This window comes from Athene cunicularia (assembly GCF_003259725.1).
Source record: "Athene cunicularia isolate RWA chromosome 1 unlocalized genomic scaffold, athCun1 chr1_part2, whole genome shotgun sequence".
Classification (NCBI taxonomy): domain Eukaryota; kingdom Metazoa; phylum Chordata; class Aves; order Strigiformes; family Strigidae; genus Athene; species Athene cunicularia.
In genome coordinates, this window is record NW_020799092.1 from 43,911,524 (window position 1) to 43,935,499 (window position 23,976).

At 38.3% G+C, this 23,976-nt stretch overlaps 2 protein-coding genes across 4 annotated transcripts in view; both read right to left on the minus strand.

Moving 5' to 3' along the window:
- MYRFL (myelin regulatory factor like) overlaps positions 1 to 10,547 on the minus strand; it is a 46,110-nt gene extending 35,563 nt beyond the window's left edge. Inside the window, exons 1-2 of the mRNA XM_026865151.1 lie at positions 10,502 to 10,547; positions 3,627 to 3,717 (exon numbers count right to left, since the gene is read on the minus strand). Coding sequence (XP_026720952.1) covers positions 3,627 to 3,717; positions 10,502 to 10,547 — 137 coding nt within the window. The remainder of the gene's footprint in view (positions 1 to 3,626; positions 3,718 to 10,501) is intronic.
- Positions 10,548 to 13,272: 2,725 nt separating this feature from the next.
- The window catches only part of RAB3IP (RAB3A interacting protein), a 38,079-nt gene continuing 27,375 nt past the window's right edge, over positions 13,273 to 23,976 (minus strand). For all 3 annotated transcript variants that reach the window (XM_026867942.1, XM_026867943.1, XM_026867941.1), the window contains 5 exons: positions 22,320 to 22,448; positions 20,024 to 20,136; positions 15,967 to 16,066; positions 15,793 to 15,862; positions 13,273 to 13,635 (listed from right to left, as the gene is read on the minus strand). In XM_026867942.1, the coding sequence (XP_026723743.1) occupies positions 13,553 to 13,635; positions 15,793 to 15,862; positions 15,967 to 16,066; positions 20,024 to 20,136; positions 22,320 to 22,448 (495 nt within the window). In that variant the 3' untranslated portion in view covers positions 13,273 to 13,552. The remainder of the gene's footprint in view (positions 13,636 to 15,792; positions 15,863 to 15,966; positions 16,067 to 20,023; positions 20,137 to 22,319; positions 22,449 to 23,976) is intronic.

The window sequence follows — 23,976 nt, forward strand, 5'->3', positions numbered from 1 at the left end:
CTCAGCCCATGGCTCCAGCCTGTCCAGGTCTCTCTGCAGAGCCTCCCTGCCCTCGAGCAGATCAACACTCCCACCCAACTTGGTGTCACCTGCAAACTGACTGAGGGGGCACTCGATCCCCTCGTCCAGATCATCAATAAAGATGTTAAACAGGAGTGGCCCCAACACTGAGCCCTGGGGGACACCACTCGTGACTGGTTGCCAACTGGATTTAACTCTGTTCACCACAACTCTTTGGGCCCGGCCATCCAGACAGTTTTTTACCCAGCAAAGCGTGTGCCCATCCAAGCTTCGAGCAGCCAGTTTTGCCAGGAGAATACTGTGGGAAACGGTGTCAAAGGCCTTGCTAAAGTCAAGCTAGACAACATCCTCAGCCTTTCCCTCATCCAATAAGCAGGTTGCCCTGTTGTAGAAGGAGATCAGGTTTGTCAGACAGGACCTGCCTTTCATAAACCCATGCTGACTGGGCCTGAGCATCTGGTTGTCCCACATGTGTTGTGTGATGGCACTCAGGATGAGCTGCTCCATCAGCTTCCTGGGCACCGAAGTCAAGCTGACAGGCCTGTAGTTTCCCAGATCATCCTTCTGACCCTTCTTATATATGGGTGTCACATTGGCCAATTCCAAATCTGTTGGGACCTCCCCGGTCAGCCAGGACTGCTGGTAAATGGTGGAAAGCGGCTTGGCGAGCACCCCAGCCAGCTCCTTCAGCACCCTCGGGTGTATCCCATCCGGTCCCATGGACTTGTGTGTGTCTGTGTGATGCAGCAGGTCACTGACTGTCTCCTCCTGAATTGCAGGGGATTTATCTCCTATTAGACACTGTAAACGATTGGTCTCTTAAAGTGAGATCTGAAACTACACCATTAAGCCAGGCCAAGTCCTTCACAAGTAGCCCACAGCAACAAGCAGATGTTCCCACACTACATAGCAAACCCCCTTCATTCCTTCTGCATTGAAAATAGGAGCATCCTAAACGAACAGCAGACCGCTACAGAGAGCCATGCTTCTGTCTCCAGTTAGCTGAGGACACAGTTCTGTCACATCTTTCCTGTTTTATTTCAAGTTTTTCAGTCCATGAGGGTGCTTTCAAAGCAGGTTAAGAGAGAGAAAATCCTATGCCATCTTGCTGCCATTTAAAGGAACTACAGAGGGTTCCTCTATTACATTAGGAATAGATGGAGGTTCAAGAAATGGATTTTTAACCCTTTCATGTATTCAAACAGTGCTCTGAATCACTACCTGAAAGACAGGTGCTTAAGATGCATGTTAGGCTAAAAATGCTAGAGCAGAGGAAGGATGACAGAAGCTTAGTGAGGCACACCTCCTTTACTCAGGCCCAGTGTTCTGGCAGAATTTTGAATAAAATAAAATTGCTTAAAGCGGTACCCTCGTATTCAGAAAACACATGTCTTCCCATGTACACAGCAAATATTTTCAAGCATCAGTGGAAAATTTCCATCACCTGGTTTTCATTCTATGGTTTCTACTTCAGATTTTGTATTTCTGCATTTGAATGGCATGAGAGAGAACAGTTTCATTTTTGGTCACAACCTATTACTTTTGACATGTTCTTCCATATTTCATCATGGTATTGCTACAGTTTTTTAACATGCCACATGCACAACCATGCATTTTGGGTTACCTTCAACTTTATGATTACTTTTAAAAAAATAAATTTGAAAATTCCACATTAAAATAATCATTAATTTACTTCAAAACAAATTTTCTGATGCTTTTATACAGTGTCTACTGCTCCATTGTTTTCAACTTTGAATAAAGTAGAGAATTAGTAAATATTTTAATTATTTTTTTTCTGTGGGATATTTGATCCATAGCTGCTGAATTCCTAATGTGCCTTGAAAATTTAAAAGAATACATCCATCAAAGTATTTTTGGTTCATGTTCCTGGTTTCAAACACTGCTTTGGGCACTCGATTTCTGTTTTAAGTTAAGAGTATTACAGTAAAATACAGAGACAGACACTTTCTCAGAGAAAGAAAATATTCATAATAAGTACAGAGCTAGTAGGGATATGTCTCCAGGTTAGAACTGTACTGAAACTGGTGTTGTGCTTTTTGAGAAAAAAAATATTCTGTAGCTTTAATGATTCTGTACTACAGACACAGTATATCAATTAAATGCCTCATTAGGACAGGACATGGCAACCCTTTTTCTCCTTTCACCACTCAAGAGTAAGCTACTGGTGTAGGAAAAGATGAAGAAATCACATGGTGCTTCACATGTGGTATAAGAGGAGAATAAATGTAATGCCAACAACCTGTCTGATTCAAGACAATCTTTAATGGACCCTTCCAGATGCAGCCCAAGACCTTGGTGGTAGCCCACATCCTTTTCATTGCACTTTGCGTTCAGTATTGCATGTGCCATTATGTTAATCTACATTTTATATATCTACAGAGGCTTTTAATTTTTTTCTCTTTTGACATGTTCTGGGAAGTTCCTGTATGAGATGCTATTCTGCTTATGCAATACAGACAAATACTTCATAGTTTTAGAGATCTAATGATTCAGTAAATGCTCTCCTTAATCCTATAATTAATGAAGTATGACTGTAGTATCAGTGTAAAATCCTGTTGAGCCTCCAAAGCCATAGTAGCTTTACAAACTGTTTTCTTTCACATAAATACTTCGTAGCAATAAACTATAATTTCTAACACACCTAAGCTACATAATAGCATGCATGTGTGTCTATCTCTCCATATTTCTGCTATGTTTGCTTTATAAAAGTTGTCATAGAGGAGTCAATCTGTTTAATCTGAAACATGTTTAGTCACTCTAAAAAAGATTATGTATATTAATATACAAAAACCTATTCATTCTTCTTTTATAGCATGGGCAGAGAGATTATTCATGATTTACAGTAGGTAGAAGCCTATTTAGCCCACTGGAAGTAAATACGTGTGCTGCTGAGTCTGTCCAGAATGAAAAATCCCATGTTTAATTATTTTTAAAACATCTCCCTTGCTCTGCTTCTTGGCAGGTGCAAATGTCAGCCCATTAATAATATTTTGCACTGAACAACAGTCATCTGACAGTGTCTGGATGAAAGATTTGGGTTGGAAGTCTTTTATAGCTGTATGCTGCATAACTTTCCACCCTTGACCATGACCCTTTGCATTGCGGATCCTTTGTATCGCTTAAAGTTAGAAGAGATTAATGGACAGTTTCTCTGTTCTTAATGAAGCATTAGGATGAAAACAGTAGCCCTGCTTCCCTCAAACTGGGAGGTTTACATTATTCTCTCAATTTATTATACATTAGTCTCACTTATTCTGTACATAAACGCTAAAACAGCACTTAAAGGAATGTTAAAATAATAGCTTTGCATTTAATGTCACGATTAGCACAGCAGTTTTGAACTATCCCAGACTTCATTATCATTCATTCAATTGTTGAACAAGACAACCAGATTTCCACTACTGTCTGTAATTATTTTTTCTAAATCTTCTACAGCTTCAAGTAACAATATCAAGAGAGCCACAGTCCTCTTGAAACTCAGATTTCAGGTCTGAATGCTGCATTCAGATTTTATCATGGCATTAATGAAAACAAATTAAGAGATGCTGCTAAAGAGAAGAAGTGCATATTGCTGTAATACTTACAAAGTTCCAAACTCTGCATCACTACTGATGAATTCTTCCAACATACTTGTATCCACCATGGGATTCTCCAAGGCTCCATGGACATCTTGCCCTAAAATTAAAAATACCAAAAAGAAATTAAGGGTAGAATTCAGAGGCAGTAATTCAGACTAAGTAACGCTGCCCACTCTCCTACACAAAGGAAAATCAAATCTGTCCAGTCTTGTGTGTAACAGGTGAGTCATGTTCCGGTTTAGTCACTCTGGGAGGAAGGATGGCAAGAAATACAAAGTAAACTGAGGATGTGCAGGGTAAGATGAAGATGGCAGAGCAGCACCAGGGAAACACCAGTTCATGCATGACATTAAGGCTTCGCTGAATTAGTACAGCAAGAGGATGAAGGGCCCCTGTCTGCAACTGGAAAAAGAGGGTTTGAAGATGACTTCATACTCTTTTACGCTGGGATCAAAACAGGTGATGGGGTCAAAGCTCAAACATTGTCTCGGTTCAGCTTTCTGCATTGGTACTGCAAGTGAGTTTCTGAAACACTCAGTTTAAAAATCCACCATCCTGAGCTTAAAGAAAGCACAAATAAAGCTTTAGAAATGTTTGACTAGTGGCTTCCTTTTATTCTCCCCAAAACTCCAGCCAACTAACATTGTATTCATATTAATGAATGGAAAGGTTGAGTACTTTGTCCTTTGTTGCTTGCTAACTGAAAGCCATAATCAGATTTTACGATTATAAAGTCTCTGGAATTGCTGGCAACTTCGTAGAAAGTCTGACGGAACTCTCTAAAAAAGCCAAACCAGCAGACCTGATTTGCAGGCTCCCCACCTCTCCAGCAAGCCTTCCGTAAACACGGGTGTGGCCGGTCAGAAAGCAAACAAGATAAGGAGGTTGAAGTTGCTGCTCTCTCTCCCCAGAGAGGCAGGGTTGCTGCGTGTGGCTCTGCCCCCGCGGCCCGCACCGGCCATTGCCCCGCAGCTCTGCAGCGAAGTGGCAGAACACAAAAGGTTAGTCGCTGTCACTGAGCACAGGAACAGAAACTGCCTTTGGTGCTTTTACTGTCTTCTCACTGTACTAGCATCAAACGCGTGCATGGTACAAAGTCATACCATAAAATTTCTTCTGTGTTTTCCTGATGTCTCTAACATGGTTCTTTCTTAATCCAGTGTTTAGACATTACTTAACTGCGAGTAGCATCTAAAAATCCACTTCTACCACCTTGCACAGGAATTCCCTCATGTGTCTCTCAATACATAAATTCACATTGCTAATAAACATCTCCGGAGTTGCTTTGTGATCACAGATTACCTAGGCATTGTTTGCTTATCACTGCTGCAGACTTAATTTTGGAAGCCTTTCACTGTGAGATAGCAACTTGCAGGTGTGCTACTGATAGCTCCTTGCATCCCAATGTACTGCCATTGTATTACAAACCTGTCCTCCACACATCAGAGAAGAACAGATTCAATAGGTGCGGGATACGTAACTTGCCTCAGCAAAACTGTAACATGGAAAGTCTTGAAGTAGCAGCAAAGCACTTCACAAAACCAGTTTGAGAGTACAAAGCTTTCCTTAGCAGTCTCCCTCAAACTTGTTGAATTCTCATCTTCTTGTTCTTCATATCTGAATTTAGGATATTACCCCCTGAATCTCAAACACTTCTCCTTTTGCTAATGCAGTCCACACAAAAATGATTCGGTCACCTTCTACTCCATTTACCACCCCACCCCATTCCTCCTGTTCAAATTGCCTGGCCTTCAGGCAGAATGCTATAATTTTGTTGTTAACGTGAGGGCAGAGGTCAGATACAAAGTGTTTTTCCTGTAGCACAAAACCACGAATTCCTTATTTTGACTAAGGTCAGAGACACGCTCTTTTAAGTGCAGATACCAGTCAAATGGGCACCCCACAATCCAGAGATCAGGTCTGTTGCTAAGTGATGACAACAGCAGTATGTATCATTCTCTCTTAATCTCTCCACTTTGCATAAAGAGTTCAATGGATAGGAGGAGGAGGAAGGAATAAGTAATTTTGTGCTGTGAGAGGAAGGAAGCACACCAGGAAGAAGACAGGCCACCACGAATGAAAGTTTGCGATACAGGTGCACAGAAGAGACAGTACATTTGCCTGCCCATTTATTTTAAATGGTGGCATCCATTTCAGAGCCAACTGATCACAGGTAGTACTTAATGGATACAGCTCGCCTGGAAGTTATAGGTGGCTTCAAGAGCAGAGAACTGTGTGCTTGCTGTGGGACAAGCTCTGCTGAGAGCCCCTGCCCGCCCCCCCCCGAAACCTGCAGCTTGCTGCGCAGAACCATGCGTCTGGCTGAGCTGTAGGAGGTTATGTGGAGTCAGCAGCCTTGACTAACTGCTTGCACTCAGGGATCTCTGCTCCCAGTCCACACTCCATGCTGCAATGTGTCCAGACATCCCTGGGAAGAATCTGCACTGGGTAACACATTCAACTTTAGGGTCACTGTGCAGAGGATTGCCAGCTACCCAAGGAACTGATGAAGATGAAAGGCCAAGGCAGTACTGTGGTTGGGGTTTCACACACAGCTGTTTGCAGAACAGAGACTGCAGTCATAGGTAGCACATGACTATTTTTCCCATTTATCCATAAACTTGCTAGTCTGTTGTTGAGTCTCCTTCAATCTGATGTCTAAAACCATCAGTTCTACCACTGGCTTCCGTCTCCCTGTCCATTTTCACTTAGCCTGTCCCTTTTCCTAGCCTCAGGCCCCCAAGGAGTAGCCTGAAATCCAGCCTCCTAATCTGGCAGTTGCTTACTTCATGTATGGCTATTTGGCAGACATCCCCTCCTTTCCTCCAGCCAAGAGGCTCTCATCACCTGGCTCCTGAGCTTCACTCTATAGTCCTGGAACCAAGAGTCTCAATCCCTGAAAAACCTGTCCTGATTAATACTTCCATGTAGTGCCTTATATACATCTGCATTTAAACCAGTTACCTCCTTTTCAGTAATACCTAAATGCAAAGTGAAGGGTGAGGGACAGAGAACCAGAGATTCCTTGCTGTAAGTTTTATGTCTTTAACAGAGCAACTATTTCAGAGAAAGTCACATGCTGTTGTGAATTTCGCTTGAACCACAGCCATCACATTCTAAAGGAGTGCCCAAACAACCAGGCTACTGCGGTGCTCTTTCTGCAAACATAAATTCAGTCCATAACCAATAAAATACTCTGTCAATCTTCTAGAATTGACAATATTAAACTGATTATTTCCTGACATTAAAAAAGGATTCCAGAAAGTTCCCAACCAAGTCCAGCTATTTGTTGTAAGGTTAGTGTTGAAACATCAGCTGCTCTGTATGGGGAACAACCCTTAAATACAGCTTGAGATGTAACAATGGCACACAGCACACAGTCAGTGCTCAGCAATAGCTGCTTGCTCAGAGGAAAAATTAATGCTTGCTACAAACCCTTGCAACTTGAGGGAAATGTTTACGCTTGAGAATTATCAACTGATTTTCATCTGAAGATACTTCACCACTAAAACAGGCCTCAGCACTTCATGAGCTCCAATGTACAGGCTCAGTGGAAAGTCCAGCTGAACATCATTAACTTACGCTAAGGTAAGTATTACTTATGGTGCTTATAGTTCCTTAACTTCTTTCATGCTAAAGGGCTCCAAGTACTTGTCATTAATTAAACTGTTCAAGATAATCCAGTTCATTTTGATTGGAATAGACATGGAGTCATTGATAAAAGCTGCTGAGCCAGCAGAGCTATGGACATGAACCTCAAGCACACTGCAGCCAGGAAAGGGTTAAGGACAAAACAGCTGTAGATGGAAGAACTGCAGCCAGCCAAGATGCATCACAGTCTAGGTTATTCAACATCATATATATTACTCTACGTGTTAAGAAGTGAGCTTGTGTCAGGAAAGATGGATTTTCCCCAAAGGAACATTTGCGAGAGGAACAAATCTTACAGTTAATATTTTAAATTTGTCATTTAATCTCTTATTCCCATTTCAATCTGTCATCCTTAAATGGTATGAGACACCTTTGGGTTTCAAGAGTTTTGTGTTTAGTGGCATGTTTGTTCTGTTGCTTAATTTATTTACCAAGAGCTCTAAACTATATTGTGTTATCCATGCAGAAGCATGAGTATACCGAGAAGTGGAGATTCCACTAAGAGACTCTTTAGACCACAGAGAGCAATAAGACCAAACACACAGTTTAGACACCTCAACGTACCTTCCAACAACAACAAAAAAAAGAGGACCGAGTTTAACAGCATAACTATGTCAGCCTTCATTCACGCTTCCCAACCCACTGATAATGTCAGCAAGAATAGGTTGCTCTGCTACACGCGGGCAGGCACAAGAGCTGATCAGGAGCTCTGACCTTCCCTTGACAAATAGGAAGTAACTGATTCTAATATACAAATGTTTTAATTAAAAATAATAATTTAAACAAATCATAGAAGAAACTTCTATCAAAAATTAAATCTTTAGTGTGGGAGTGAAATGAAACAGGAAAGACAAGAACTTCCCAGAACAGCCACACAAGAGAAAATACATATACTTAAACAAAAAAAAAGCCAAGGTCAGATCCCAGAGTCCTATCTAATCTAAAAGGTCTATTAACTATTGAAAAAAGTGATCGGCAGGAAAACAAACATTATCTCATTTTCCTTGAAAAAACTCCTTTTTCAGACTGTCCCCTCTCAATATTGCAAATGTAAGTTTTTCTTACTAATGAGGGTCAAAAAAAAAGCAGCACTGTAAAGAACTAACAAAATGGGGAAAATGGGATCCTTTTTGCTCACAAATTTCAAATAATCTTACAAAAACAGATCTATAAAGGTGCTTAGCTGCCAGCTGACGCTTTTGGGAGACAAAACTGAACCACTGACAAAGCAGAGAGTCTTCCTCAGCAGCGGCATTCTCCACTTGGTATTGCAGGACTCAGCTTTTTTTGTAGCCTTGAAAGACAATGTTCTAGTGCTACTATGACTAATCTCAGAGACTACCAAATTAGCACAAGCAGATTATTGCTCTTGCCTCATGACATGGTATTATAAAGCTAACGCACAAGATGTAGTGCTAAACTCGAGAGGCCATCAGTTAAAGCTGGCCTGACATTCAGTGAAACTAACCCCTGCTTGAAGAGAGCAGTTTTTAATCAGCTAGCTCCCTAACTTTTAGATTTACCTATGGTTTAACAGCAAGAGGAGCCTAGCTACTGCATGCTGAAAAGACAACTCGCTCTTGTAGCCTTGACACATACCTAATCCCAGTGTCCAGACAATGAAATTCAGCCACTAACAGCATCCCTGCATGCTGCATGGCATTAGCAGACCTTTAGTCATACTGTAGCACTACGCAGCAGAACCACACATTACTGAAGGAACATAACCTCCCAAGATGTTTCATTTTTCCTGCAATTAAATGGAATCGACAAGGCTTCTCTCCCTCACTCCGCCCCAGACAGACGTTCTACCAAGTACTTTCTAATAAGGGTTAAATTACTGAATGTAATTCTGAAATTACAATTAGTAATTCTAGTTGAAGAGCTCATACGGGTAAAAACTCTGGTAACTTCCACTGTCAAGGTATCACTATCACAAAAGCCAACAGAGCCTAACTCATACTCCCTAGAAAGAAAAAAAAAAAAAAAAAAAAAAAAAAAAAAGAGCTTTCTATAATTTATATCCAACAATATTTTGAGTATTTAATAGCTATGCAATGCAGTACTTGAACAAACAGGTTGATAAAAACAAACATGTTGCTGAAAGCAAAGCAAAGCCAAGAAAGTGTGTTAATTTTTGATCTCCATGACTTAAAGTGAATTTAAGAAACATGGTATGAATTTCCTAACATCTATGAACAATGTGTTTGCTGGCTAGCAACCCTAGCTTGTGGTTCACTGATTTAAATTTCTTGGTTTAAATACATTTTCTTGATCAATGCTGAAGAATCTTTTATTTCCTTAATCTTTAAATAAGCATAATGGAAATTAAAAGCAGGGAAATAAAAATTGTTCACATTATCCAAAACAGAAAAGGTCGTTTTCCAAGTTACTTTGAGATCAGTATCACATGAAGACTTGCACAAATAATAGAAGGAAAACAAATACAGAAATAAGCTTGGAATAGAAAGGTTAATATTTAAACCAAGAAAACTACAGTGCGAACTGGAGAAAGAGAAAGGTTTTGTAAAAAATAAAAAAGTAAAAAATACATAAGCTTTTGAATAGCCATTTTGAATCACATTATGGCAGTGCTTGTGAAATGCAGTTTTATTATGGAGTCTATTAGACAGTAAATTGTGTGGGAGGAGAAGGGTTAACGGGACCCACCTGAATGTAAAATGCCTTCGGGGAAAAGTCAGGACAGATCCCAGCCAAAAGACAAAATAAATCCAAGTTTTAACTTCTGAGAAGCTTCAGGATCCCTAGGATACTGCCACGAATACCATTTTACCAATTCTAATCAGGCCGTTTCCAAAGAGCATTAGGGGAAAGAAACCCCTCTTCAACCTGACATGTTACTAGAGAGAAGGGAGGGAGCTCTCTAACCTCATGAAAATCACTGAGATTTCAGAAGCGATAAACTGCAAGAAGACCTTAGCCACCTCTGGGTTTTCCTTCCTGGCAATTACCACAGTGGTACTGCAGGCTCTGCTGGGTCCACCTTCCCTTTGGTCTTCTCTGGCCGAAGCACAAAGGAAAAGACACTACGCTGTGTCTGTACCATTTGTACTATTTCATTCTGGTGTCACCTTACATGATAGCTTTGTGTAAATAGAGCTTTGGGTTTCGGGGCTTTTTCTTTCTCATTTCTTTTTCAATTAACCCCAATTACTGTATCTTTGCTGTCACCAAAAATTGTTAAGACTCTCTTAATAATAGACTCTTACCTTCAAAGAACTGCTGCAAGGCCTCATTTTCTCCCACCACATCCATGTAAAGCCAGTAGAAGATGCTTTGCTTTCCTGCTGCTTGAAGAGTCCCACTGAGAAAAATGCACCGTCTCTCTTCCAGATGATTATAAACATGCCAAGGAACACATCAGTTATTGTTGCAGGTTTCAATGACTTTGTCCCAGCTGATTTCATTCCTCCATAACTACAGCCAGGGCTATACTTAAACTCTACTGTTATACATAAAGGAGAATCTGACAAGGCTTTTGAGGCAAGATGGTGGCGATGTGCATTCTTCCATTCAGTATGTCTAATGTCCTCGTTTCAAGGACCTTTGGTCCCAGTACTAACCATAATTACACATGCGCAAAAAATGCAGCAATAAAAATTACTTATCTTGTCTCTGTACTTTCACACATGTAATTAACACTACTGATGAAAGCAACAGCAATCAAAAATGCAAGAGGAAAGCCATCACCAGTTTTGCCGTATGTACTATCCCATTGAATAAGCTGAGTGTCGACTATCCAACAAAAAAAATCTGTTTTATCACAGCAGTTTGATTATAGAGAGCAGAATTTCTACATTATGATTAACAAAACTAAATTACAGATTAACCTGTTTGTCTAAGGTAACACTGAAAAACATAGGGGAAAGCTGAACATTGAACAAAGGTCTTTTGAGGCTAGTAGGAAACCCTATTTCACTCTTCAATTGATCTTTGTGCACTGAAAATTGCCCCTGTTCTGTCATCCCTAAAGCAAAGAGGAGAAAAATATTCAAATGTTTTGAGTAGGCATCTGTAAGAGGCATTTGGTTATGAACAAAAGCTTCAATGAAGTCAAGAAGTCTGAAATAAGACCATTTCCTGAAGTAGTTAAATTCATCAGACAAGCAGCTGTTGTGCCATTTTTACAAGCCCCAGGCACTCACAGTGACACAGGCTTCTCATGATATATTGTATCATGATATATTAAAGATTATATTTAAAATATAGAAAAGAATTTCAGGGAAGGGACTTGACAACAGAAGTAAGTTGGTATTCACAAGATGTCGATGTAATTGAGCTAGTCATTACCACTGAGATACTAGGGACCTCAAAGATGTACCCTATGTACAAGAAAATCATATCAGCATAACAAACTTCAGATACTATTCATGTTTGGACACTGTCATGTATAGAAAGGACCCTTCTCTCTGCTTGAATGAGCAACACTTGTAAAGGATTATTAAATTAAGAGTAGCAGCAGCTACCAGCTATCATTTTCCTACTGTTAGCTAATCCTGGAAACGGTTTGATTTCATTACGTAAACTAAGGATTAACAATCATTTAAGGAAGCATTTATGAGCCTAACATAAAACAATGCCAATACATACAGTTTTCTAAGAGCGAGTAAAACCAGACTTCCTTAGCATTAGTGAAATAATAAAAAGCTTTTAACAGTTGAAGGTAGAATTCTTCCAGGTTTCTGCAGTAGAAACTAGTACCCCATGACAGGAGATTGATAAAAATGTTTCATCAGTATTGAAATAGCCCAGGCTGGACATACTCCACTACTAGTAAAATATTTAGGCCCAAGTGTTCGTTTTAATCTTAACATTGAAATGCCTGGTCAAAGCCAATGCTTGCAAAGTGTTTTCAGGCACATAATCATGCAAGCAACACAAGCATGGCATCAAATTTCACTGCTCATTCTATTTGCTTTTGTAAAAATAGAGAATGTTCTAGTAAGACAGGGAAGTGTGTTATTTTTGTTCTGCATTAAACAAAAGAAATCCGGATCCACCAAGACACTTTTAGGTAAAGAACCAGCTATGTATATAAACTTGCCTTTACTTCTAATGTTTGCCAGTTTACCTGCCAGTGCTTTAAGTGCTTATCTGCAATTGATAAATGGTTGTCATGATCAAGACATAGTGTTTTTCCAAAAGGGCTTTTACGCAGCAAGTCTACCACCTACCCACAGCTAGGTTCCTTGTAACCTAATCAACTGTCTACTTCCATCTTAGACTATGCCCAGGGAAAAAGTACTACTTGAACTTGAAGTGCCCAAGCAGCACCTGAACAGATAAACCATCTTCCTTAAGAAGCCATGGGTTCTCTTTGTAGCAATTTGTGTGTGTGTGTGTGTGTGTGTGTGTGTGTGTGTGTGTGTGTGTGTAGAAAGTGGTAACTTTATATGGAAATCATCATCACTGTGTTCAAGAAATCACATAACGGGTATTTTTCACTTTCAAGGACAACTGTGGGAAACTGATGTATAAAACACTGGAAACTGGAAATCCTAAAAAAGCAGAAGAAATTAAATTTTAAAATTCTAATGAAAGAAAATTAGAGGGGAAGAGAAAGTTTTTAGCAGTCAGATGGGGGTCAGGACCAATTTCTAACCAGAGTGACCAAGGTAATTTTATTGTTCCTTGATGTCTGAAAAGCACAATACTTTAGAGAGAACTGATACCCAGATTTATTATGCTGTTGAGTCTTATTATATATGTTTCTCTTCTTACATTGTTTTAAAAATGAAAAAAAAAAAAACAAAAACAACAGGAAAGCAGCACTTCAAAGAATTCCACATTCTCCTAGCTGTCTCCTAGCATGTACTGGCATATGTGCCTAGAGAGCTAGACGCATGTATCTAAACACTACAATGAAGAAAACATCAGGCATTTATTACCTCTTCATAAAAACATCTCAGTTTTACATTATGAAATGACTTATCAGGGAGGTTAACATCATTTTGCATCACGAAGAATAGAAGACAGACACTGCTTCAGACTAACACTTTAATCAGTTTTGTTTTTAAATGTTAATTACACTCACTAATACACCTGCAAGTGCTTACCACATTTGTTGAACTAAGTATTATATGTACGCATATACAGCATAGGTCAGTTTAAAACAATCACAGTACTTCTTAGTGCAATCTGCAAAAGGAGAAGGATCTGGACCCACTTTGTGGAAATAAATATCAAGTGACAAAAAGAGATTCAGCGATTTTAGTTATGTATATTCAATGAAGTTCATGCATGCTCAAGAGTAAAAAGATTTAGAGCTCTTCCTTGTAATAGCCAAGTTTTGCTAGTGACATCTCTCTTCTCAGCTGCATAACTTCCCAGAACATCTGATCCACTAAAAAAAGACAGAAATATCATTAAACATACTGAATTTGTATTTTATTTCAAACGATGTACACAGGCTGCCTCACTGTGCATCAGTTTAGGGGAAATTCAGAAGTTACAAACATCTAGGAAAAATCAGAATTAATATACGAGAGGGCTATTTGTGCTTGTTGTGACAAAATTTATTGAAGTATTTATTCTCAAAATTCTAAATGATGGTCCTATAAAAAATTCCCCACATTTCAGATTATTTCTTTTTAAATTGTGGAACAAAAATACATCAGTACTTATCAGCTTCAATTAACGCAGTTTCTCATTTTAACTGCCCTACCCCTTAACTCACTTTCTTTAAAATTAAAAGACTACAAGTAGAACGTGTTGGATAACAAGATAATAATAGTTTCATCACAGAATCTGTAATTTTGTTATCGTTTTTCCATTTGTAATCTTTCTTCCTCCCAGTAATCTGCCAGCAACAAACTAGGGAGGAAAGACTTCTTTTTTAAGTTTCATCTGTATTTTGCTAAACTTGATGAACCTAGCACATACCTTAAGCTTCCAGACGCCACAGCAAGACAAATGAAAATTATTGACTATGTAATTATTCAGGACAAAAATAATTGCCATGCAGTCAAGATCATGGTGTAGAATGACTACAAAGATTATTAACCTGAGCAACAAGTACACTGTCTTCCCTAGCATATTTCAAAAACCACTTTTGTAAAAGTGACCTCTGTCTCAAAAATTATATGGTGGATGAGTAGAAATACATGCAATGCATTGCACAGACAATTATTGTGAGTGCCCACATTCTTGTAAAAGTACTGTAGAAATATTTGCATCAAGTTGCAAATGCAAATTCTATGTTTTTAATGGTAAAGGTGACAGCTGAAACACGAAGGTCAAGGGTTTTTTTAAACTTCTTGTGAAGAATAACTAATTATGATAATGCTGAAAATATTTCATTATGTGATGAAGAAAATACTAACTTAATCTCTTTATCTCAATAGCAAAGTAAACAAATTCTAAATGAAAATACATAGGTCCTTTTGGTCAAAGTAAAAGCCATTTAACTATAAACCAAACTAAAACTTATATAACACATTTTCAGGAGCCTAAGTGATATGGTCTGTTTCAAAAAAAACTTGGAATCAAGGTCGTTGGGCAATATTTTTAAACCTGGACAGGAAATACAATTAAATCAATTGTATACAGTTTAAACACAATCAAATAATCTTTTATAGTGATCAACAGGTAAACTAGTCTTGCAAATGAAGACCAATAACTGCAATGTATTTTTAAATTCCAGAATTAACTAACTGGGTGTACAGTGCATGTACTTCCATAACCATTTTCTTTTATATGGGCATACTGACACTGAATAGGAGAGTTAAGCCAATGCCCAAACTACTGAGCAGAGTTTAAATAGGCAGTTGTTGGATATCCTATTCTGACAGGAACACAGTGACCAAGTAACAATGACAGGGGGAAAAAGAACCCAAACAACTAACTAACAAACATAGCCTGAGGCAATGGCAGTAAAAACAGATTTCCCTAGGGCCCTAAACAAGAGACCTTGCCACGCAGCAGCAATGACCAGGGCCTCATTTCTCAGCTGCACTCAGATGAATAATTACAGTATGATTTCCTGTTTATTTTTTACAATTTAACCTAAAATATTGTCAACCTTGCCATTTCTCCCTGAAAGATAAGTCTGACAAGAACTGCTGTCTGAATCCTCAATGCAGAAAATGAGAAGACGCACCAAAACACCACGTGAAAGAATTAAAAATGGCCCCGATCAAACCAAACTGAGGTTTTTTTGGTTTAAAATATCTCCATATTCTGTGAAAGAGACTTGATTTTTTTTAATACTGTTTGGAAAAACTGTGACTAATTCCTCTCATTACAGAATTTTTCGTAACATTTCTTACTGAATAATGTAAGGCTTTTTAGATGGACTAAAAATCACTGCTTTTTAATTTGTTGTTAAAAGAACTTTATTGGAGGGTGGAATATCACCAAATTCTCATAATTACAACAATGACTATCAACAGAGAGCTTTCCTGTAATGTCAGGACACTACTACTGTGTAAAAATAGCAAGTTTTAGGCACATGCACTATGTAAACTTTTATTTATTATGCCAAATAAAATTTCCTACTCACCATCTTGCTGCTTCAACAGTCCTTGCTGGATGTATCGAATATATGTAAAGAAGTTACACACAGAGGTGATCTGAATGCACATAAAAAATAACGGTGGTTAATATAATTTTGTATAATGGTATTGAAAAAATAACTAACTACTACTCAAAATGAAATCACAGTAAGTCTACTTACCCTGTAACGACAGAAAGGAGAAATGTAGTAGTAACTGCTTGAATCTCCCAATTTGATTCTATGCTTGCATGACTTACTTTGTCCACTGAGAGCACATTTCCTACAAAACAAAGTTTGCAAGATTAAATAAACAAATCTGACATTAATGTCTGAATACCTGCATGTGTTTAAGGTGTTAATGTAATTGCTTCACACTGGCACAGATATTCTGCCTTCATTTTATAAGCTGCAATTATTACACTGTGTTGTCAATTATTTTAGTTCCACATGGACTTATTTTGTTTCAATACCAGTGCATCATGATGCATTACTGATTTTAAAAGTGTTCAGCTCTGGTCATGTCCTTCCATATTCACTAATTCAAATTGGCTTGACAACTCTGAAACAGTGGGATTTCTTTTAACCCTTCAAATGTGAAATATACATTGTTTAAATTATCAGTTGATGACAACATTTAAACATTTTTTAAAGTTTCTACCTGATGATGTATCTCATCATCAAAAAATCAGCCCTACAGAATAGCAGTCAATTCTCTGAAGCCTCTCTCAGATGTGTTCTAAGACCAGCTTTGCATTTATGCCCGAAGTTGTATTTTATATTCAGAGCACAAAATAATTTGGGACAATGAAAAAACAGGCTGTCCGGCAATATTTCTTTCCACTACCGTTACAAAAAGTGATTATAAAATCAAATTTACTTCTGGTGTATATGTGGTATTCAGGAACAAAGAAATGGGTATTCCCAGAAAACAATTCAGGAAAAGGCAAAGAATTTTTTAAAATTTCCTTCAGAAGTCTTTAGAGAAAGGTGGTTTGAATCTCTTGAAGAAATTGCTATTAATACAATTTTAATAAATGTAATAAACCAGGAATTTATCTGGATTTTCTATACTGCAGCATCTTAGATGAACTGGGTTGTCATGGCATCTACTGTTTCACTGATTTTAAAAGCTGCTGGCTCTCCTCCCTTCCATTTCTACCTCACAAAATTAGAGAGTCCAAGAACAAACAACCTTTCAAAAGTGAGACAAAAATTACTAAGCTTCTGTGGTTCTAAACAGTGGCTCAGATGCCCTTTCAAATAGCCTGCAGCTGGTCCACAGGAGAAAATGGAATAGCGTATATGATTTCCCACAGCAATTTATGAGGACTGACAGCAGTCCATTGATCCAAGAAATCCTGTACTAGCTGTCCTGGTTTCAGCTGGGATAGAGTTAATTTTCTCCCTAGTAGGTAGTACAGTGCTGTGTTTTAGATTCAGTGTGAGCATAATGTCGTTAACACACTGATGTTTTAGTTGTTGTTAAGTAGTGCTTATGCTAAGTCAAGGATATTTCAGTTTCCCATGCCCTCCGCAAGCAGGTGCACAAGAAGCTGTGAGGGAACATGCCCAAGACAGCTGACCCAAACTAGCCAAAGGGATATTTCATACCATAGGGCATCATGCTCAGTGTATAAACTGGGGGGAGTTGGCCAGGAGGGGCTGACTGCTTGCTGCTCAGGGACTGGCTGGGCATCAGTCAGCAGGTGGTGAACAATTGCATTGTGGATCAATTTGTCTTTCTCACCTTTTATTTCTCTTTTTGTTATCTTCCTTTTCATTAAAATTATATTTTATTTTATTTCAATTATGAAATTTTTCTTAACTCACAAGCTTCACCTGTTTTTTCAAATTCTTCTCCTCCCCATCCCACTGTGGGGGGGAGGAGTGAGGGAGCAGCTGTATGGTGCTTAGGTGCCAGCTGGGTTAAACCACAACAGTAGCTCAAGCAAGCTGATCACAATTTCAGTCAAGCTTTTGTGAGAAGACAGACAGACTTTCAATGCTAGGAAAATAAAGCCCTTCTTTCCTTCTGGCTATGGAATTACCTTCTATATGTTATCTTCCATCACATCAGGTTCAATGCTGGCATGGCAGTTACTGCTGCTGACACAGTTCTGCCCTGTATAGCGCACATGCAGTTTAGCAATTTGTTCCCCATGGGGATAATTATTCAAATCCTGTAGGAAAACCCATCTGTCTTTCATTAAGGCAGCACTTACTACACACCATCACAGGCACCATTAAATAAATTTCTGTATATCAAGAACCTAACCTTTCTTCACTATTATCAAAGCCCTCTGCTCTCCACTCCTTATTTTGCTGTTGGGCTATTGCCCACTATTTTATGCAACTGCTCCCCCATCCCCCAGGCAACTGTACAATAAAATCCTTTAAAAACATGAGTCTAGTTGTTATTTTTTATTTACAGTTTGTCTATATTATGTTTCCTATATAAGAACATGGCTTCAATAAAAATAGTGCTTTGGACTGTATAAAAATAAAAAAAAATGTGACACTACTACTCTGATTCAGTGAAAACTGGAACACCCGTTTCCCATTCAATGCCAGTAATCCTATATAAGGCAAAGCACATTTGCTGTCAAATTAGCCTTAAATACTGCATATTCCTTACCTATTACTTATCTACAAGCAACACCACAAAAGTTTCTGTTGCTACATGACAGTGGGAAAAGGAAGAAAGGAGTATGCCTGGCCTTTTGATAACCTAAAGTAACTACATTACAATTTGTGCACTGTTGTCTCAAAATGTTAATCTATACCTACCTAACTATTTAAGGATTACATAAATTCTAATCAAAAATTTATCTTACACTGGAGAAAATAGGTTAAGAGTCTCACGAGACTTCTGAATGATGCAATTGAGTCTCCCGGTTTTGAGTAAATATTTCATCATGTCAACAAGACATTGAGAAGTGGCTTGAACCTCAGTTTGCCAACAGCTCTTTAATGACACGTGACTGGTTTCAGTAGCTTCTGGCTGTCCTGATTCTCTATTGCATTCATGGAACAGAGCTCAGTGGTGTATCTTGGACTTGAAATCACCACCCCCTGAGAAGCTCCATTATTGGTGGTGGGCCCTCCTGATGAGGGGCTGTTATAGCTCAAAGAGTATGTCTTCTAGTAACAGGAGATAGCTGAAGAATATATGAATGCTTGAATTTTGTAGACTAGAAAGGATCAAAGACTAAGTCATAGAACACAATTTTCATTTTCTACAGCTTCTTTAAAGAGAAAGTAAAAAATCTGGAAGTGTTAGATGTTTTTTCTCTTCCGCTCAATAACAGAAGAAGAAGAATTAAAAAACAATAGCAATAAAAAGCCCCCCAAAAATCTTATGAGTCAGATGAAAACATTTTGATGCAAGTTTTCCATCACAAAACTGAGCTCTGTCAAAACAAATACTATGGAAAGAATTGTCAACTTATCCAAAGTATCTCCAACAGAAAAGTCAAGGCTTTCTCAAGATTTGGAAGGCTCCAGATTAACACTGACCTTGCCTGCTTAACCCTGACATACAATACTAAAGCACACCACATATCCCTTCCTTTATTCATCAAAGCCCCAGTGCCTCAGGCAAGTCCCTCCCACCTAACTTTAATGTCAGTATCAGTACCTGATAACAAGTCATGATTCAGATTCCTCTAGGACCATTCCAAAATTTCTAATAACCTTCTTCATTCAAGCATAGTTCCTGCTTTAGATTCAAACTCACCTTCACCCCTGCTTCATTACATTCTTCCTGCTCAAATTCAGAGGATTTACTCTATAATCTCCTCTCAAATCCATCAGCTACCTTTGTCAGTATGCTATGTATGTTCTAAATTTCTTATGCCACTCCAGATGTCCCATATTCAGCTTGTACTACTTCAATACCTGTTTGTTTTATGCTTTCCAGGTGATTGCTCCTAGGTTCAAAAGCATGTGTTTTAAGTATCAGAATGGTCTTCATCAAAGAAGTGAATGAAACAGCTCTCCCAAAATGGGAATTTGTCTTAAAAGTCTTGTTCTATATTAGTCTTTTCTAAAGTTTAATTCATTAGTTGCTTACTTTCCCCCATAAAATTTTGTAACTGCAAAGTCTTGAAGTCTTAGATTTTACGAAATAAAGCTTAAGATACACAAATTTGACTGAGGTGATCAGTTGATAGCAGTTTTCTCAATCCAAAAGTTATCTCAAATGAGTCAAGATTCCCCCTCTGTTAGCTTAACATACTTTGGTCCCCCACATTCAACTGCAGAAGCTTTCACAAATCGAACAGGTTGCAAGCCAACAGGTTCAATGCTCAGAGTGTTGTTTTCAACAGCTTCCAGAACAGCTGAGGCCAACTGCAAGAGAAATTTAGAAAGCAGTTAAAAACAGCTCCATGTTATCCATTGCCTCAAATCAGTGACATATTTCTTCTTCTGTAAAGTTAGGAACACCGACAAAAATCAGCTCAAACAGAAATTCAATTACAAATTAGATTTTGCTTTCAGCATGAGCAAGAGGTCCCATTTCCAGGCTCCTGCTTAAATTCTGCCCTCCAAATAACACTGCCCTTCCTGAGGCAAGATAACTGCCTTTACAGCCATGAATATAGTCAAGCATGTTTAAAATCCTAACTGTATTTTCAGTCATTCCTCATAAGCCCAAACAGCACATACATTTGTACATGGAGTATTCTTGTCAGACTGGATACAGCACAAACTTTGTTCATTTAAAGAAACTGCTTAATTTTGTGTTCTATAGAAACACAAAAAGATGCAAATAATCCTTATCTTGCAAAACACCATATGTCACTGTTTTTCAGCCAAATGTAGCTTTAGAAAAGTTTTCAAACAAAGCCAACAATATATAGAAAAGCCAGTTGCAACTTTCAAACACTAGTCTAGTTAAAACATCATCTTCATGACAAAAGGTGCAACTTTGCTCAGAATGTTAATTCTTTATAAACACACAATCTTAAGACACTAGAAATATGCTCATTTTGCTTGATTGGACTTAACACTTGCCCAAGCCTACTGTTTAAGTATGGACAACAGCCATTACCTGATTTAAAAGAAGATGCAATTTACGTTATTAGAGAAGTAATTCTGTGACAAAGTTCCTTCCTACCAAGTAATAAAGATTTTCTTCTATTGTACTTTAAAATGAATGTTCTGTCCTTAAAATATTCGAAGTAGTTCATATGAAATACTATTTCTCTGCCATCTCTCAAAAGCAAAACACTACACATACACAAGAGGCTACTGAGAGTTAATGCAATCCTTCAGTCATTCCAATAACTGCATTTCCAATTATTCAGAAACGCAGTAAGTGTGTAGCTTATTGTTTGGTTTCCTGCACACTAGTTTATCAATATTCAAGTGAAAACAGAAGTTGGTCACTATGCACAGCATCTGGAAACAATAACTGATATAATTGACAAGTGCTAGAAGCCTAATTCTTTACTTAAGAGGAAATACAAATCTACAGTAATTATATCACCACTGAAGCAGAAAAAAAACAAAATTAAGTTGCTGGGAAAGACAACAGGACAGCCTACTTACACAGACTGAAGAAGCAATTTAATTCCCATAATAACCAAGTAAACTTTTTAGAGGGAGAGGTTTGTATGATGCTGTACACCAACCATAATGAACTGGTATACAATTAACTAAAAGATCATGCATGCTTATGGCCAACAAGTAACAGCAAATGAAAAGCATAGGCAAAGAACGTAACACCACATGAAAACAACAGATAAACATTATGAAGAAAACATAGCTGTTTCCATGTGAGGTGTTTAATTTTACTGGAGGGGTGGAAATCAAGCCTGAGGGCTTTAAAATTTGTTATTCTTATGTTAATAAAGACCTAAGAATATGGTCCCTTTCTTTTAGAGATTGCTATCACTACAGCCTGTAAATGCTGCTTAAGAACAAAACCTAAGTAAAGCAGTTGGAGCTAGAATCGGTTCCCAAGATGGGTAAAACTCCAGTCTTTCCTCTGTATGGGAGAGTGTGTGGGAATAACACAAGGAAAAAGTCTCATAATTCTTTTAATCTAAAACCATATTCCTAAACTGCCCCTGTTGAATCATATCAAAACCCAAGGTCTAATTCCTGTAACTCAAACCTCTCTTCATGAAAACACCCAGACTGTGCTTGTAGCCTGCTCTGATATGAGAGAAAAACTGGTCCACAAAATTAAATACATTAGTCTTTACTGCACCCTATATAAGCAAGAGCCAACTATTTCTACAAAACATTATCTTTGAGATATCAGGAAAAAAAACACTATCCATTCCTACAAACATCAGATGTTGCCAGACAGGAGTAACAACTGAAGGAATAGACCTAAAAAGGCACTATCTGGAAAAGCATAATAGTGAAGAAGAAATGAACAATTTGATACTTCAGCACTTGACTGTAAACTGTCACACTGTAATGAAACAAAAATGGCTAAACATCATATGAAGTTCATATGGCTTCATGTAACATATTTAAGGGAAGAGCATCAGTGATCACATTTAGACTATTTCCATTACCTCACTTTTTGAGAAAGTTAAACATGGAAAAATATCTTCCCGATAAATTTTGTCCAAGAAAGGACAATTTCTGTCCATAGTAGGCTCATCCTTCCAAGATCTGAACTCATTGTACAAAGACAGGTCAGCCTAGAACACAAAGATTCACATATTTTAGTACTGCAATTATCACACTGGTATCTATCATTTGCAAATATCCACAGGTAAATAATGAGCATTATTTTTCATTGCACTGTGAAAGAATGCTATCATGCCCCAGCTATGAACACTTTTTTTAATCCACTTTCCTAAGACTGTAACTATAAGCAAATCAAACATATAATTTTCAAGACACTGAGGTAATGCATTCACAGGTTACCATACCACCAGGGAAACCTACTTACTGCTTCCCCATCCCCTAATCTTCCAGGATAGCTTTGACAAACTTAACTGATTGTTTAAGCAGAAAAAAGCAAAAATATAATCATCATCTTGATGTATCTTCATTACAGTATTTTCGTCTATCACCATTCCTGCGCATTACAGAAAAGCAGAGAAATCTAAAAAAAATTGCAATCCTAGATATCTTATACATTCACCCTGCATCTGAAGATAACACACTGCTATCCAAACACTAAAAACCAGACTTTTAACATGCTAAATATACTAACACAGGGAAACAGGAATTCAATATACAAGTCAAATCTATACTCTTATTATTCATTTTTCATCTTTATGCCCAAATTCTCTCCTATACTACGCTACAACAGGAAGGCAAGGATATTCGCTGGGCACAATTTATGAGCCTACTCCCCCACAGCTCCTCTTGTAAATGGAGAAATATAAAACAACCCATTAAATCATGCTAGGAGCAGGCATGCTCTGTATTAGGAAGAGATGGTTTTATCTGCTTTGAAACAATCTTGTTTTGTCATCTCCATGTTGAGATCAGTTTAGCAGTGGGAAGGCACCTATCCAGTCTGGTGCTCAGGAGACGGGTACTAGGTCACTATTACAGATTCACATTTGCACTATGGGACAGGCTGTCCCATGGGCTGGCAACCCCTAACAGCTGGAGCACACCGAGATACTTCCAGAGCACATCATCTGGTTTAGGGTTACTTGAGAAGGACAAGTTGCTTCACGGGCACCAACACTGCTCCAAGACATGAACCAGGCAGACAGGATAAGCAATTCCAATGCATATTCCTAATCCAACATAAAAGACTAATGCCAGTCCCCAGTGGCGTACACCATCCTCAACTGGTTTTGACGTTCTGCTGACACAGACTTTAGCACCTTTCCACTCCAACTGGTTGTTAAATCTCCTTCTTGTACTATAGCAGACCTATACTCCTAAAACACAAACCTTAAACTATAGGAAGGGATGTACGCTGCAGGCCAAAGATAAGCCAGGATGTGATTTTAAATTTTTGTAATATTAAAAACAAATAATATAAATAATGAAAGAGGGAAAATAATGTATGTTAAAATAAAAAGTATTTTTAATCTTTTCAAAAGGTCAGTACACTGCTTTGAACCAACCTCTTTCAGTCTTTTGTTCTTTCTCCATGCATTACCTCTTCCCTCAGCCCCTCAGCCCCCAGCACTTCACCATTCTTTTACATATATATTTTGGGGAGTTCTTTTGTCATTTTTGGGGGGGGGGGGGGGGGGG